The sequence below is a fragment of the Octopus bimaculoides genome, chromosome 9, assembly GCF_001194135.2.
Source record: "Octopus bimaculoides isolate UCB-OBI-ISO-001 chromosome 9, ASM119413v2, whole genome shotgun sequence".
Lineage (NCBI taxonomy): Eukaryota > Metazoa > Mollusca > Cephalopoda > Octopoda > Octopodidae > Octopus > Octopus bimaculoides.
Window position 1 is genome coordinate 34,854,175 of NC_068989.1, and position 17,994 is coordinate 34,872,168.

At 34.6% G+C, this 17,994-nt stretch overlaps 2 protein-coding genes across 2 annotated transcripts in view; one reads left to right on the top strand and one right to left on the bottom strand.

Moving 5' to 3' along the window:
* Window positions 1-12,780, bottom strand: part of LOC106874294 (dol-P-Man:Man(5)GlcNAc(2)-PP-Dol alpha-1,3-mannosyltransferase) — a 38,574-nt gene extending 25,794 nt beyond the window's left edge. The window contains exons 1-3 of the mRNA XM_052970613.1: window positions 12,564-12,780; window positions 2,576-2,675; window positions 853-1,000 (exon numbers count right to left, since the gene is read on the bottom strand). Coding sequence (XP_052826573.1) covers window positions 853-1,000; window positions 2,576-2,675; window positions 12,564-12,774 — 459 coding nt within the window. The 5' untranslated portion in view covers window positions 12,775-12,780. The remainder of the gene's footprint in view (window positions 1-852; window positions 1,001-2,575; window positions 2,676-12,563) is intronic.
* Window positions 12,781-12,830: 50 nt separating this feature from the next.
* Window positions 12,831-17,994, top strand: part of LOC106874288 (uncharacterized) — a 32,232-nt gene continuing 27,068 nt past the window's right edge. The window contains exon 1 of the mRNA XM_014921963.2: window positions 12,831-13,483. Within this exon, the coding sequence (XP_014777449.2) occupies window positions 13,376-13,483 (108 nt within the window). The 5' untranslated portion in view covers window positions 12,831-13,375. The remainder of the gene's footprint in view (window positions 13,484-17,994) is intronic.

The following is a 17,994-nucleotide window of genomic DNA, read 5'->3' on the forward strand; positions in this document are numbered from 1 at the left end:
ACAGACACACAAACACATACATATATATATACATACATACGACAGGCTTCTTTCAGTTTCCGTCTACCAAATCCACTCACAAGGCTTTGGTCGGCCCGAGGCTATAGTAGAAGACTCTTGCCCAAGATGCCACGCAGTGGGATTGAACCCGGGACCATGTGGTTGGTAAGCAAGCTACTTACCACACAGCCACACCTACGCCTATATATATATATATATATATACAAACTATGCCATTATTAATCCTAAGCAATGCCGGGTATCTCTGCCAGTTATATATATATATGTGTGTGTGTGTGTGTGTGTGTATGCATGAATGTGTGTTTATGAGTATGTGTGTGTGAGCTTTACTGTCACCTTGTCTTGACATCAAATGATAGTTGTAAATGAGCATCAGTGTCATACAAGCAGCATCCTTCATTTCCAATTTTTTTTGAAAATGTGTCTGGCTATAGTGAAATATTAACTGACTTAGAAACAGGTGAGGGTTGGCGACAGGAAGGGTATCCAGTCACAGAAAATCTGCCTCGACAAATTCTGTCTGACCCATGTTAGCATGGAAAAGTGGATGTTAAAACAATGATGATGATGATGATAATAATGATATGATGATGATGATGAAGATGATGATTGGTTGAGGTAAAAGTGAAATGTTTTACTATATTTAGTTTTCTTTAGCCTTCAAATTTTATACTAGGGCAATTCAGTTGTTCTTCTCTCATATAAATGGTTGTTAATTTAAGCTAGTCTTAGAAATTCTATGTCCGAATAATTTTACTGTAAAAAAACTCCAATAAATTGGGTAGAAAAGCTACACACATACAAAAACATTTATATAAAATCTTTACTCACTCGTTTTGATTGCCTGTAGATATCAAAGACAACAAGTAGTGTAACTAGATAAATAGCAGCAAATATATACTGTGCCAGACGGATGTTAGTCCCCTTCTCTGTGAGGTGATATAACCCTAAGAATATATAAACAAATCCAGCAGGGTATCTGAAACACAGATAAACATTTCTATGTTAAAAGCTATACAAAATACAAAATAAGAAATGAAAGATAATTATATACAGAATACTAAAAAAGTTAAAGGATGGACTGACTTAGAGGAAGAGAAGGTGACAATGACTCATACTAGGTTTACTGGCAACATTCTTAGCTATTATGTAGAATAGTGTTGTTGCATAAACTTTTTCTGTCATTTTGGCCGTTGATAAAACTTTTTGATGATCTCAACTTCATCAACTCTAACAAGATCCTGAGAATTTTCTTTGGGATTAAATTAAGTTGGCTAAGTATACTATCTGTGGCCTTCATTCAGGAGGATCCAGTCATATTTCATGGTGCTTCTGACTTGTACTTTTTAGGCAAATGCTCTACTTTTTGGTATCTAGATTGTTTGCAACTTTGCATAGCAATCCAAACCTCTGCACAGCTCTATTTCAGATGGCAAGGATACATCCTGTCCACACCAGTTTGTGTCCATGGTAACACCCACAATTTTAAGTTGCTTCTTCATAGACAGTTTAGAATTGCAAGGGTTAAATTTAAAGCTGAATGAACTTTTTATTGCTAGCTTACACTTTGACGGTTCAAATGTCTTAGATATAGTATGCCTTAAAATATATTGTGTTGAGATGTAAGTAACCTAGCATTCAATGTAGAGGCCATCAAGTTGCACTGTTTGAAGCCATCTATCTGCCAGTTCTTTGATCCCATGTTGATACCAGTTCTTGTCCTTTGTAGCAAAGAACTCTTTCACTGAAACCTCCACCTGCTCTTGGTTGATGAAGCATTGTGAATGCAAGCAGTGAGCTATGGATCAGAACAAGTAATAATCCAAGGGAAATATTTTTCCACAATCCTAATGTGCATAAGCAGTGGTTAAGCAAGGACCAGCTTCCAGAATCTGTTGCCAAGCACGGGTGTTTTGAATACATGGTGAAGCTTTGCATCTGGTGGAATTATGAAGGGATAATTCACTATGAGTTCATTCTGGATGGTCAAACTATCAATGCCAACCTGTGCTCCAAACAACTGGAACAGATGTATGCCACTGTGTGGCAAAAATACCTGGCATTGGTTAACAGAGAGCAAGTTCTTCTGCAGCAAAACACAACCTCTCATAACTCTTGAACAACCCAGAATAAACTCCAGGAATTTGAGGGAATGGAAATGATACCACACCCAGCATATAACCAGGACCCGGCTCCCTCAGATTATTACTCATTCCGATCCATAGCTCACTGTGTTTGCAATGCTTCATCAACTAAGAAGTGGAAACTTTAGTGAAGGAGTTCTTTGCCACAAAAGACAAGAACTAGTATCAATATGGTATCAAAGAACTGGCAGAAAGTGGTGCAACATGATGACCTCTACATTGAATGCTAGGCTGCTTTTTGTTGTAAAATAATGAATAAAGCAAATAAGTTATCAAAATATTGCTAAACTTTTGACTCAACACAATAAGATGAAATGAGCACAGGTTTGATCTAGATTTACTTGAGCAGTTTTGACCTGGGGCTAAGCAACAACAAAATAGATATCAGTAACATTTAGTAAAGAACTTACACCAGAGGTCCAGTGTCCCCTTTTAATTTTGTATAGTCATATGTGCCATTTACAACACCTTCAACTTCTTGCATATATGCTCGCCAGTCAATTTCTGTATCTGAAGTAAATTAGAAATAAATGAATAAATACTTCATATTTTGCCAAAATTGTAATTATGCTAAGTCATTTTTGAATAATAGCCCAAATTGAATACTCATACATAAACCAAAATTATCCACCATATTTCTAACAACAACTTTATCATGTTTTCAATTCAATATCTCAAACACTCAACATGTTTATAAAACTAAAAAACAAAACAAAAGAAAAAACAGCACAGTGCCCATGAGTGTTGGAAGTTTTTCTCATGCTTGGAAATGTTGAACCATGGAATAAGCTACCTGTGTTTGTTGTTAACTGAGAAAACGGCATCCGTTACGAATTCCATGCTTCCTGAAATTCACCGACATTACTACCGATATGCCTATGCACCCTTGTTCTTTATGACTCTTTTATGTTCGCTTTTCTCCATTTTAGTATTTTATTCTGTGTACTCTGCTTTCTAGCTTTTATTGTTGTCTTTCTCTACTTGAATTAGGCTAAATCTTCCAAGTTCTTTTACAGGGCTTAGAAAAACTGAAGAACCGCTGCAATAAATATCTGTGAATCTGAGAAGGGAATATGTTGGACAAAATCTTAATTAAGTGATCCTTGTGTATTTTCTTTTACTCAAAGCCAGGAACTTTTCAGTACCCCCTCATAAAGGCAACAAACTTTAATGGAAGTATGCAAGCTACCTGCCAAACAGTTGGGGGGAACATTCTAGGATGGTTAAAAGCTATAGAATGGTTGGCAAATTGAACCAAGTCATCTGCTAAGTCATCTAGGAGAATCTATGTTGTTTGTCTCAGTGAGTTGTTCTCTCCTACTCTTTTACTTTTAAGTAACACGTTTATGTCATACTTGACAAAAGGCACTCACCTTAACTTGTAATGTCAAGTAAAGCACATTAATTATATAGCCTCGGGCCGACCAAAGCCTTGTGAGTGGATTTGGTAGATGGAAACTGAAAAGAAGCCCATCGTATATATGTATATATATATATATATATATATGTATATATATGTGTGTTTGTTCCCCCACCATCGCTTGACAACCAGTGCTGGTGTGTTTACGTCCCCATAACTTAGCGGTTCGGCAAAAGAGACTGATAGAATAAGTACTAGGCTTACAAAGAATAAGTCCTGGGGTTGATCTGCTTGACTAAAGGCGGTGCTCCAGCATGGCCACAGTCAAATGACTGAAACAAGTAAAAGAGTAAAAGAGAATGATTTAAATTCTTTACACTACTTTCATATTATCCACTTTATATATAAAGTTATATACAGAAGATTACTAACTGTTAGTTTGTTGAAAATAATTCCATTTATTTATTGGATCATCATCATTGTTTAATGTCCGCTTTCCATGCTAGCATGGGTTGGACGATTTGACTGAGGACTGGTGAAACCGGATGGCAACACCAGGCTCCAATCTGATTTGGCAGAGTTTCTACAGCTGGATGCCCTTCCTAACGCCAACCACTCAGAGAGTGTAGTGGGTGCTTTTACGTGTCACCCGCACGAAGGCCAGTCAGGCGGTACTGGCAACGGCCACGCTCAAAATGTTGCATTTTATGTGCCACCCGCACAAGAGCCAGTTCAGGGGCACTGGCAACGATCTCGCTCGAAAATCATATGAAGGCCAGTCAGGCGGTACTGACAATAAACTATTAGCAAACTTAATCAAACTCTAGTGTGGTCATTGTTTACATGTACAACCTACCTCACATTGTGAATAACCTAAGAAGAATATATGATTAGCCATCATACCAAATCAGTAAAGTGGACTGAACACGTGAAAGTAATTATTTTGACTGAGAATACAGCACAGCCCCAATACCTCATTGAATCAACCAGCTATGATTCTCATTAAATTTCATTTCATATTTTATTTTCTGTCTTTTATCTCCTAAATATAATTAAGTGTAGGCATAGTTCAGTAGTTAAGAAGTTCATTTTGCAATCAAATGCTTTTGGGTTTAGTATCATCAAGTGGCACATTGAGCAACAGTCTACTTTTATATCCCCAGATTGTGAGAGTATCTGATAGACAAAAACTGTAAGGAAGCCTGTTATATGTATATACGTTCATCCATACATATGTACATACACAATGTGTGTGTTTGTGTGCATGTGCATCTTTGTCTCTCACTGCTCTCATTGGCTTTGGTATATTTATGTCCCTGTGACTCAGAGGTTTAGCAAAATAAAACTGATACAATAAGTACAAGACTTAAAAATAAGCACTAAAATTGATATGATTGAACTCTTCGAGATAGTGGCCTGCAATCCAGTAACAATATGGTCACAGCCCAATAACTGAAACAAGTAAAAGAATAACAATAATTTTATTTGAAAAATTTTGTATATAAATCTTATTCAGCTATTTAAATTCAGTTTGCGTATTATCACTCATTTGCATAATGAGTGATTTAGGTCATGGATCAATAATATAGTGGAACCTTATTGGGATAACAGTGGCAACACAAGAGAACAACAGAAGTAGTTACATGATTATGACAATTCACAAATGATTATAAAATAACGAAAAAAATTAATATAATTGATTCTATTTGATGCTGATGATGATGGTGGCAGCAGTGGTGGTGACAGTGATGATGATGAAGACAATTATGATTTAAAAAATTGCTCATTATCATAATTAAAGCACTTTGTAAATTGGGCAACAGTTGATAAAAAACTTCATTCTTTTGCTTTGCAACAATATCAGGGGCTTTGTGGAAGCCTTCTTACATAGTCTGTAAATAGTTGTTTTACTTTTTATTTTGAGATATAATCAACAAGGTGTTCAATATTTTAAAATTTGCAAAAGAAAAATCAATAGCAATTAAATGTTACCCATTTTATGATGCATCTGCCATATTTTCTAAATATATGAATGAATTTACTTACAATTTCTGACTTAGTAAACACAGTTTTAAACAAATGAACAAAACTGATTGGTTAAGGTGCAGGCTTGGCTGTATGGTCAAGAAGCTTGCTTTGCAACCATGTGGATTTGGGTTCAGTCCCACTACATAACACCCTGCGCAAGTATCTTGTGAGTGAATTTGACAGTGGAAGCCCATCATATATGTGTGTGTGTGTGTTAGTGTTTGTATTTGCTATCCTCCACCCTAGCTAAATAATCAGTGTTGGTTTGTTTCTGTTGTCATAACTTGGCACTTCAGCAAAAGTACCAGGCTTAAAAAATGAGTACTGGGGTTCATTTGTTTGACTAACCCTTCAAAGCAATCAGTACCCTAGGATGGTTGCAGTACAATAAGTAAAACAGGTAAAAGATGAAAAACATTTTTTTAATTTAAGGGTTTCCAACAGAGCAGGACAACTTTAACACTTTAGCATTTAAATGGCCATATTCAGTCTCTCACACCTACCCATATTCAGTCTCTCACAACCTATCCCGAGAGGATGTAAAACGATTGTAATTGACAGCATACATGTGGATGGTAGAATTGACAGCCAGAAGTGTCACCTTGTGATTGATCTGGCCTCGGAGCAGACTTTTGTGAGATCCGAGATGTTACAGCATCAAGACCTACCAGAGTCATCACAGCAGTTGTGTGGTGCTACCAGGCATTGTACTGAACTGAGAGAACCGGTTGATGTCCTGATTGAAATTGCAGAACAAAAGGTCATACTTCCAGCATATGTGGTGGAGATGGAGTATCCTTGTCTCTTAGGTATGGACTATTTGGCGTCTACAGGGTGTCAACTGGACTTCTGCTCAATGAAGCTTTGGGTGAAAGGAAGATTAATCCCTGTCAAGGAGGTAGAGTGGACTATTGCTGCTGGTGAAATGAAAGTGTTACGAATGACAATGATCCCACTGAAATTGGAACTGCTGCTCCAGTGTAGTGTGAAGCACTGTATTGACACAAGAGATCATTGCCCAATCGAGCAACCAGCTCGGAGGATGGCACCAGTGCAGCACAAAGAAACGGAACATTCTGAAAGAGAAGTCAATACAGAAAGATGTCTGTGAGATAAAAGAAACAAGTCAGAATTGCAAACTGTTCGCCAAAACTTTGTAGGGGAGACCAAATCTTTCCACAAAGTCAGAGAAAAGTATACACAGCAGTTTCAGGAACATGATAGGAAAAAACTTGAACCAGAAAATTGATCTTTTAATGAAATAAAATGGGAAACTAAAAGAACAAGTGTTCTCACTGAACAGTGACAACAATCGACTGTCAGAAAGTAAATTTCAGCTGATCTGGGAAATTAATGAACTAAAGGCAAATATGTTACAAAAAAGAAAAAAAGACCCAAGAAATTAACAAACTAAAGGCGAATATCTTACAAAAAAAAAAAAGAGAGACCTGGAAAATAAATGAACTAAAGATGAATATCTTCCAAAAAAAGAATGAACAGGATGCAAATTTGAACACTGCTCTGTGGTTTTGCAAGCAAAGATGAAAAAGATAATTATTTGTGATCACATAACTGTTTATAAAGCATAGGCAGTATAATTTTCGTGTGCTTCTTACTGTGTGAGTGAACTATAAATACTACTATTGAACATGTGAGTTTAGCTTTTATGTAGCCAAAGAAATGGTAAGTAAGCCCGAAGATTGACTTTAACCCAAAATATCTCAGTTTTTTGAAAAGCAAACTATACTTTATTTGTGTTCAAATGAAAGATCTCCACCAGATATATCTTTTCTTGCTGACCCCATAAATATATATTAAAGAGAAAACAAGTTATGCAGCTTTCAATAATTGTCAGTTGTAAATATGTCATGCAATTACAAAGATACTTAAATGATAATTTGTCAATACAAGGCAAACAGAAAATCCAGCCTATAATTGTTTTGTTTCTTAGTTGACCTTTTCTCCTAATTCATTTGGTTCCTCATTGCTCATAGTTAGTGCTTTATATTTTTTTTTATTATTGCGCTCTTTAAAAAAAAAAATTTTTCTGATAAATGTTAATTAAAAAATTATTTCTACATAGGCAGATTTCATAATACTCAATGTAAAGAAAGTGCCATTCAATTTACAATTTCTAACGAAAATGAATAGGCATCAATTATTGATCAATAAGAAATGAAATATAAAAAAAGTAAGCAAAATTTATTAGAATAAAAAGTGCAAGCAAGGAATAACATTATTCTTAAGTATTTAATAAACCTGGCAAAATACAGGATAAGAAGCAAGCCTAAAATAAAAGAAAAGAACTTAAAATATTGCCGCTAAAATAGAATTTGAATGGGTTGCCAATTAAATAAAGTATTCAAATAAGCAAGCCATTCAATATTGATCAATCATCTTTCATCCAAATTATTTCATTATTGCTAAGCTTGACTGTAAATAAATTTTAAATTATTTCAATATATGAAAATAAAGTGATAACTGCCATAATATTTTGTAACATTAGTAGTTAAAATCTTTTTTATATTTACTAAAATTTTTTACAAATGTAAAGAAAGTAGGTAACTAAATTGTCTGACTATAGTAAAATTTAAGCCTGTTTAAGTAATTGAATGTTTTCTTTGTTTATTTTTGGCAAATTATTTTACTTTACTTTAAAAATTTTAATTTTTAGTTAGTTAACTGTTTGTCAGTTCATTTTCCTGTTAGGTAAGTCGAAGTTTCCCTCAAATAAATGCAGATGTCATAGAGTTAATCATAATGAAAGAAAATAAAGATCATCTTTATAATATTGTATAAATAATAAGCAAAAATAAATCTCAATGTATCAAAAATCTTAAAGCAATTTTTGATACATGGGAATTTATGATAATACATCAGATTATTTTCATTGAATTTTACATTTACCTGCAGTATTTTAAAGCTCTTTTCTTTTATTTTAGGCTTACTTCTTGGGTGAAAGATGGTTGATCAGTATTGAATGGCTTCGCTTATTTGAATATTTTATTTAATTGGTAACCCATTCAAATTTTATTTTAGCTGCAATATTTTAAGCCCTTTTCTTTTATTCTGGTTACATATGTGAGACTCTACCATATATGTATTTCACATGCAGAATGATCCAGAGTTATTTTTCTTCTGCCATATTATTGGCATACATAATCAATGTTACTACATTCCTGCTATTTCTCTCTCTGTATATATATATTCCCCGATTCAGCAAGATACCTGCTCCTGTCCCCCTATCATACTTTCATATCCTTCATTACTATACTCGACTCAGTTGAGTAGTCTTGTTTTGTGAACACTTGGTGACCTCACCAGTGCTGGCTCATGGAATAAAGCACCCAGTATACTCTGTAAAGTAGTTGGCATTATGAAGGGCATTCAGCCATAGAAACCATGCCAAAGCAGACATTGGAGGTCAGCACAGTCCTCTGGCTTGTCGGTTCCTGTTGACCTATCAAACTGTCCGACCAATGCCAGTATGAAAAGGACATTAAATGATGATAATATCAAGTTATAAAAACAGTTTAACGTTAAACTGAAAAATTGCTCAATACATTTTAGTATTTATTAACTTTTGAAGTAAAAGGCTGACAGTAACTGTAAATTTTCAAGTTGCTCACTTTCATCAGACAGTTTGATAAAGACAAACTGAAACTTCAATGTCACTGTCAACTTTTTCCTTGTAAAATGAATACGTTTGTATATATATGTAAAAAGTAGGTCAAATAAACTAGAAGCATCACATTTGCCAGTTGACTCAAAAGATGAGATTCACTTCCACCTACACTGTCTTATTTTATGAAAATTTTGATCTTATTTGAATCATTTCAATGAAATTTAATTGATTTAATCTACTGTGACAGCTTTGTAGAATATAGTTATATCCAGAGCTGGATGTAAGTCTGTTAATCTGTTAATTAACAAAGCTGACATTTTTGTTAACAATTTAACTTTTAAGTGAACTTTGAAAATCATTATCTGTTACATTTAACCCAAAAATTTCATAAAAAACAGTAAACATTTAAGAGTTTCTATTGCTTCCAGATTGTCTTAGTATATTGTATGTGTCGTTCTTTCAGCCTTTTTTAGGCTCTTTAAAATTTAAAACTATAAAATAAAAGACAAAAAACCCCATAGCTTTTGGGTTCTAAAGCCCTCAAAAAGGTCAAAAAAGCTGATTTTATAGTTTTGGCACTTTTTAACCCTTTAGTGTTTAAATTGGCCCAAACCTGTTTTATCTAATTCCTCTATGAAATCTTTAGAAGAATAAACGAATCCTGTTAGTGAATTCTCGTAGCTTTGAGATAATGTGAGGGCTATTCTTCCAGAAAGCACAGAACTGGAAGAAAAGCAAAATTAACTGGGGTAGATGTCAACAGAGAAAATATTGACTTCCATAAAGTGGAAAAAATAAATGGAGGGAAAAAATTTGTAAATATTTCAGTGTGAACACAAATAGCTGTTACGTGGTAGCAGGGCATGCTAGAAATAACAGCCAAATCTTTCCTTTTCTGGAAAAAGGAGCTGTTTATGTGTGATTTCGACATCAAATTTGATGAACACATGTAAAATAATCTGGAAAAGAAAAAAAGACCTGTTAAACAAAACCCACTTGATGGGAAAATTCGAGGTCCTCACCACCCTTCCCACCTTTCTTGTCCAGAAAAAAGTGGCTTGCATTGGGTTTAAAGGTCAGATACATTGAATGCACCTGAAAAAACTGTGGAAAAAAAATTATTCCACACCGAGGAATAAGATCTTGTATTGATTATACCTGTATTTCAATTAGTTCAAATTAAATTACCTCATCTTGAAAAGTGCAAAATTTTTGTTTGTTGCCATCTGGAATAATTTCAATAACAAATCAAACAGGTAAGATGCATTAAGAATGTCAATTTTAGTGTTTATCCATAATGCACCTGTTAATTAAATTTATATGCCCATAAAAATCAAATTTACTCTACAAGATCAGCTAAAATTACATAACTACAAACCAGTGGTATATAAAGCACCCACTGACAAAATTTCAAATCTGTATGTAAAAAATTTTCAAAGTTACAAATATTGTGGACACCCCTCTTGAACCTGAATAATTCAAAATAACATGAACAAATAAGCATTACATTTGACAGATTAATATGAACACTACAGATGTTTTTAGGTGTCTTTTTTCTTACACACATAACATGGCTTTTGCTTGGTTGAGACGACACGTGTGTTACTTTGACATCATCATTTGATAAAATTTGTATATGGGGAGAAAAATATCAAAAAATGTGAGAGTGAGAACGAAACGAGGAGGGAAGTTTTGGGATGTGCTAGAAGCAACAGCCAGGTCTCCCTTCGATCAGACATTTTCCTCTGAAATTAACAATTTTTTTTTAAAACCGAAAATGTTTCTCACGGGTTTTAAGTGCGTAGTGAAAAAACCCGTCAAAATCATTTTGGACTGGGGTGGTAGGGGATTGGCAGGAGTGAAAAAAAAATATTTATAATTTTTTCCTTTTTTTTTTCATACAAAGATGCTTTCTGAAGACTGGTGAAAAACACTGGAAAAAATCCCCATCAAAATAGAGAAACTCCAACTTATGTGGGCCGTCTGGTCCGAAACTCCGCCCCTTCCAAAAAAGTTTGCCTACAAATTTCTTTTTAATCGTAATCTACACCGTTTGAAAAGTATTTCTATAAAATTTCATTAAACAATACCTATTTTCGAGAAAGTTACGAAGGGGAAAATGTTTTTCAACAAATCTTCATATACACTCAAGCTACAGGATATAAGCGATTATTTGGTGGAAGTTTCGTTAAAAAGGGTAATATTGTAAACATTAACCCATAATATCCATTTTTCTGGAAGTTATGAGGCAACAAAGTAAATGGGGTATTAAACTGTAGTTATGCCTTTTTTCAATAAAAGTTAACGTTAACTTCGGTTACATTTTCAAAGAATTAACGGATTAACAAAATCAACTTTTCGATTAACGGTGCCCATCTCTGGTGATATCCCTCTACATTCAGCTTTCAAATCCCACTGGAATCAACTTTGCATTTCATCAATCCAGTGTAGATAAGACTAATTATATGCTGGGAGTGATTTCCAATAAATATGAGACAAGGTAAGAAATTACTATTAGCAATAGTAATTTTGCATCGTTGAAGCCAGCATCTTTAAATAGGCATGTGATGCCTTTTGAAATGAAGCGCCCCATTTCTACCAAGAGTTCTAAACTTCCCTTTAAAGGTATATGGCTCAGAGAGAGAGAGAGAGAGAGTTCTGTTGGAGTATAAAAAGGGCACCGTGCAACAGGATTTTTAAACGTCAGTTAGTCAACATAACTCATCATTGAAATGAATTAAACGTTTAATTTTTTTTCCTGCTATTATGTGGGAGCAGGTAAAACCGGATCGAGCACACCTATGATGAAAGAAAGTACTCAAGCGCCACTATCCCATCCTATATTAAGGCATGTTGCATGTAGGACAACACTGAAGTGTACACGTCTTTTTCCTTAAAGTAGGGTGATGATATTTGAGAGCGATTTGGCTGCTATTTCCAGCAGGTCGAGCTATCTTGTTTTCTCTTTGTAAGTGAGAGAGGTTACCCCTTTTTGGGGCACTTTGATGTCTCAAACAGAATTTTCGAACGAATTCTCGATTACCAATTTTCTATATTTCTTTTGCCGAAAACTTGAAACACAATTCCCCAACATCCTTCAAACTCTTGAATTGTTATTGATAGCACTCAACCTTTTTATGTGGGGTGTAGAATTAAAGAATTCGCCAAGCATATTTACAGATAAATGTTATCACTACCCTTCAGCTCTATTTCAACATAAAACAGAATGGTATTATTCTGGGTTCACTTTATTATCATCTGTGGTATCTCATCATGTTAAAGACAGTGAATGCACATCGCATAACTAGGAAGCAAAAAAGTTAAAAAGTACACAAACCATATTTACTGTTCCACACAATCAAGAGAGAGGAGGCAAGCAACTTACATTTTATTCGGTTTATAATAAAGTAATTAACGACGATTTCTGCCAGGATAAGACAAAACATGATTGGCAATGGAAAATGTGGATCATAGAGAATTCTTTCCACAAGGGCCGGCAGTCGAGCCACGTGGGATCGAACTTTCACCCACTGCGATTGTAGCATGACGATAAAACTTCTGAAAGAAGGAGAGAACGGAAGAACATTTATCGACATCTGGCGGCCACTAATTGCAAGCGAAGAGGAAATAACTCTAAGTTATCGCATAGCAACCAAACCCATTGGGATCGCTTTTTAATGAAATAAGTCTATAAATACATTTATAAACATGTCTATAAATAAATCCCTTAATAATCTTCGCTAATAAAGATTTTCCGTTTACTAAATCTACCTTATCTATCGGACAAATATAAGTTTGAAGTATTTTCATCAATCACCTTTGGTGACTACGTAGTTAACGAGATTTGTTAAGGAAGAGCCACGTCATCGTCAATCTTGCTGACAGTTGCTGATGTGTCACAACACTGTCTCTTGTTATTGTTGTTCAGATCAACACAACTCTTCACGATGAAATGATGAACACACAATGAGTTCACAAATAGTAAACATTTACTAATTTACAATGGTACTCTTACGAAAACACTTTTTCTTGCTAAAACTAAACAGATTTCAAAATACTTCGTAACACCTCAGACCATATCAGAAAACTAAAACTTCATCTCATCCGGACTTTTCAATATTGTTCACTCCCACGGTTACATTGTTTATCTGTCAGTTTATGTAATATTTTGAAGTAACCCATCATTGCTGTCACAAGATGAACGAAGGTCCAGAAAACGAGCGGCTTTTGGACATGTTATTTAATACGAACGACGGAATTCTTAAAGACGAATTTCGTTCTGATCCTTTCGATAACATGGATTGGGTGAGTAACTTTTATTTTGTCTGTTGATAACTGTGTGAACAATGGACAAGTAGTCGATGTTTTGCTTGACCCAATCTGTCATATTTTCACTTGGCGGAAATGTTGCATCATCCAGCTTAGTCATGTAATTTGTTAGCCAGGCACATGATACTCCCCGGCTGTCATCAACGAAGCCAATCTGTTCTTTTGCTTTAATGCCACCAAACATTAACAATTTATTTTACTTTTATCACTATCACGCTGTTTTTTTCTCACGTTTTCAATCACACGGATATGAAATTATTGTTTCAGTTTCACTTGTCTAAAGAGATGGACTTCAAGTATTTCATCATTTCCCTATCGGACTCTTCATAGTTAGTGACATTACTAATGTCATATGCAGCCAAACTTAAAATATGTTGTTTATTCTTTTAAAAAATTATACAAATTCAATCTGTTTATATTTAAGATTGTATTTTCATTTCAGTTTGTCTTAAAACTTTTTTGTAAAGTATTCATATCAAAGCGTTGTTAGAACTTTTTATCCACCTCTAACTTTTGTTGTTTTAGCCCCAGGTCACCTCCAAGCCATGTCATGGTACACCATTTATGTCGAGGCAGTGTATATCCAGTATCATATAATCCAATGTGTCCTTCCTAGTAGGATGTAATCTTTGGTAGATTCGACTACTATTTCTAGCATATTGGGCTGGCGTGTTAAGATTTCTGCCTTGAACTTTCATCTAATTTTTCTAAATCTTTCTGTTAAAATTGTATTGAAACCATTTGTGGGGAATTAGTACACATTGGATGTTAGAATATAGGATATTACTTCAGACCTGAAATATGATTATATGCTGCATGATTATAATCAACATCATTTGACGCCCGTTTTTCTAGCCTTTCATGTGTTGAACCTATCATTACAACTATGTAATGTTTAGGGGTTGTATTCCGGTTATATAAGATGTAAACTTTTGAAAATGTTTATAACTTAAGTCCATGCTAAACTTGACGATTCCACACAAATCTCAAGTTCTTGTTAAAACGTATTGACTATCTTGAATGAGTATAATGTACTTTTACTGAAAGGTTATTTTGTTTTGGAGAAGTTTTTTTTTTTTTCAAGTCTGAGTATTTTTAAACTTGAAAAGAATGTAAAAAAAGACCCATATTTTCTCTTTCAAAATTCTAAAAAGACATTTGTTCAACGTGCCAGATCACAGTAAGTCCCTCTTTGGAACTGAATCCCACCCAGTATGAAATAAACTTTGGTAACATCTGTTAAGGTACAATAGTGTTTTTCAAATGCTAACTATGCCTTCCTTTTTTACACACACAGTTCGAGTGGGCGGGGATTGTATTGTTTATTAATCATTATTTATGTGAGCATGTTTATTCCGTATTTGGGACTTCTTGCTTATTTTATGTCATACTCAATAGTTTTGAATATTAATAAAATTTTATCAATTCGTTTCTATTGAAATTTGATGAGGTTTTCGTTCTAAAGTAATGTTTACATGCAATCCTATACACACGCACACTGTGTGTGTGTCCGTCCGTCCGATGTGATTATGTTTCTGCTAAGACCGGCGACATGTAAAGAGGAATATTGTTAAACTACACGCCACATTAAATCAGCATACCTTAAATTATATCCAGTACATTAGATAGAAATATACAATGTTTTATTTAGAAATAATATCTGCGGAACTTTTCTTCTCTTCAGGAGAGTATGTGTATAGATATTTGAATTAATACGCCTCCCATTACCTTTACATAAAGACCTTTCTTAAAATCGCATGCCATCAATCTTTATTTACACGGCTACACGTGTCTATTTCCATATGTAAGTATTTGTATATACGCACGGTAGCATGTTCTGAGAACAAATTACAAAATCATGTTGTGTGCGTGTGTGTTGAATACACACCAACATACATGCACGCACGGCTAGCTAGATATTCATGCTAAGAGATGTTACGACAGGGTCCATATGGAATGTCAGTGTATGTCTGTAAGGACTTAATACTATTGTTGTTCTCTCGATTTTTACAATTAACGATGTAGGAACAATAATTTCTGATGATCTGAAATTTGATATTTATTGTCAAGAAGTGTTTTAAAAAGCTAATTCTATATCTGCAATGATTTTCTAAGTTTTTTTAAATAAAAAAACAAAATCCTACTTTACAAAACTTATGCCAGACTTATAGAACTTATGTATATGTGTCTGTGTATATATACATATATATATATACACACACATACACACACACACACACACACAGAGTAATCCCTCGACTATCGCGGGTGTTACGTTCCGAACCCCACCGCGATAGGTGAAAATCCGCGAAGTAGAAACTACTGTACTGTATATTTTTAAAAATTATTTTATTATTTGTATATATGTATTTCATTATGAATGCAAAACAACGCCACAGAGGAATCGACGTAAGCTCAAATAATAAACCGCGATATGGCGAGGGATTACTGTAATGTGTGTGTGCGCGCGCACACACACACACATACATGACAGGCCATAAATAATGGTCATATTTTTCATTTATTGGAGTAAATTTGGCTTACAGCTGTTTTCAGCAGTATTTATAGATTCGTTACTGATAGCTTTCCCAATTGGTTTATTGATCAATTGAGAAAAGCTGAACAAACTTAAAAATTAATGCTACTTTCGTCAGAGCTATTTCTGTTTATAACAAAGCATATACATTCATATACATGCATATACACGCACACTAAAGCATATTATGGAAGTCTTTAACTTTTTCTGTTTGAAGGGTCGTTTAACCCAATACAAGGTGGTATCAAAAAGTTCCCGGACTACTTCTGTAGTGCGCCAACAGATGACACCACATGGTTGCGTGCTCAGTGAGAACTAGCAGTGACCTTTATGAGGTAGTCTGCTGTGTTTACTTCGCAAGATGTGAAATTTGTGTTTTTGTGATCACGTGTATGTTGTAGTCTGCAAGGATCCTTCTGATTTGGCGGGCGCCACTTGTTTTCTTAACGAAACACTTTCAAACTTGGGACACTGGTAGAATGTGTCATATAAAACATCTTTTACTCTTAGTGTTATTGATAAAATTTTATCTTTTTAAAGTTATTTCGTGTTAAAATTCTCGTATTTCGGTAATTTCAACCAATCACTGACGTCTATTGAGGTGAAAACAATTACTGCTGTGGATTGTCAACAACACGTTGTGACGGTGTAATGAGATCTTTTCCCTTGAATAAAATTAGTACCGTTGTTTGTCTACAACAACTATCAGTGGTACTGTTATTTATGACATCGTTCGTGCGTTTGTACTGGTTTTAGCTTTAGGGTTTTAGGGTTCGGGTTATGAGTATTTTTGCAAAAATACTCATGACCCCAACCCTAAAGCCCTAGTGATTGGTTGAAATTTTTTCTCTGTTCTATAAGACAAAATATACAAGTATATGAAGTTTTAAAGTGTTTCGGTAGAAAACACACTAAATAAAACAAATAAAAAGTGGCGCCTGCCAAATCCGAAAGATCCGTCTGCGATTTTGTCATGGACAGGAACAAAGAGCTAACATGAAATTTTGCGTTGGAAACACAGGTTGTATGTATTTACCTACTCCATTTCCTACACCCAATGATATATATGCGTGTGTGTGTGCACGCGCATAGGCACACAAACAAGATATATTGGGTTCCTGTGATGCCAAATCTCAGGATCGTCTGACTGAACACCAACTCTTGAAGAGTGCTGAGCAATTTATGAGTTGATCTTCATGTATAAAATCCTGATATGATAACAGTATGATATCACATCCATTTTCTAATGTCTTTACTTATCTCCCACACATCTAATCAATGTATCATCTTTTTCTAATGTAGGTGTAATAAAGATATTTAACAACATTTTCCTCTTAATATCAATTCTTCTCATCTAAAACTGACTTATTCTCCTCAATTTTTGAAACTCATTCCTTTTCGTTCACTTTCTTAAGATCTGCCAACAGAAAGATCCTAGTTGGCCAACTAACTTTGCTGTTCCTTTTTTAATTAAGATTATAGCACACACGTGTTTGTGTGCTTGGGCTACTTTCAATTGTGTCCATCCAAGAGTTGTTTTAACCTAACATTCTACACTTATAGTGTTATTTACCTTTAGTTCCAGCATAAAAGAAATTATATGATATATATATATATATATGTATGTCTTCTACTATAGTCTCATATATATATATATGTGTGTGTCTTTATGTTTGTCCCCTACCACCACTTGACAACTAGTGGTGCTGTGTTTATGTTCCCTGTAACTTAGCAGTTCAGAAAAACAGATCAATAGACTAAGTACTAGGCATACAAAAGAAAAAAATAATGAGGTCAATTTATTTGACTAAAACCCTTCAAGGCAGTGCCCTAGTTTGGCCACAGTCAAATGACTGAAAGAAGTTGCAGATGTTGGTGAGAGGGATAACTTCCCTTGGCAAACAGGACACAGTCGTGTGTCGATAAACCAGCTGGAGGAGATGTCCTCCTG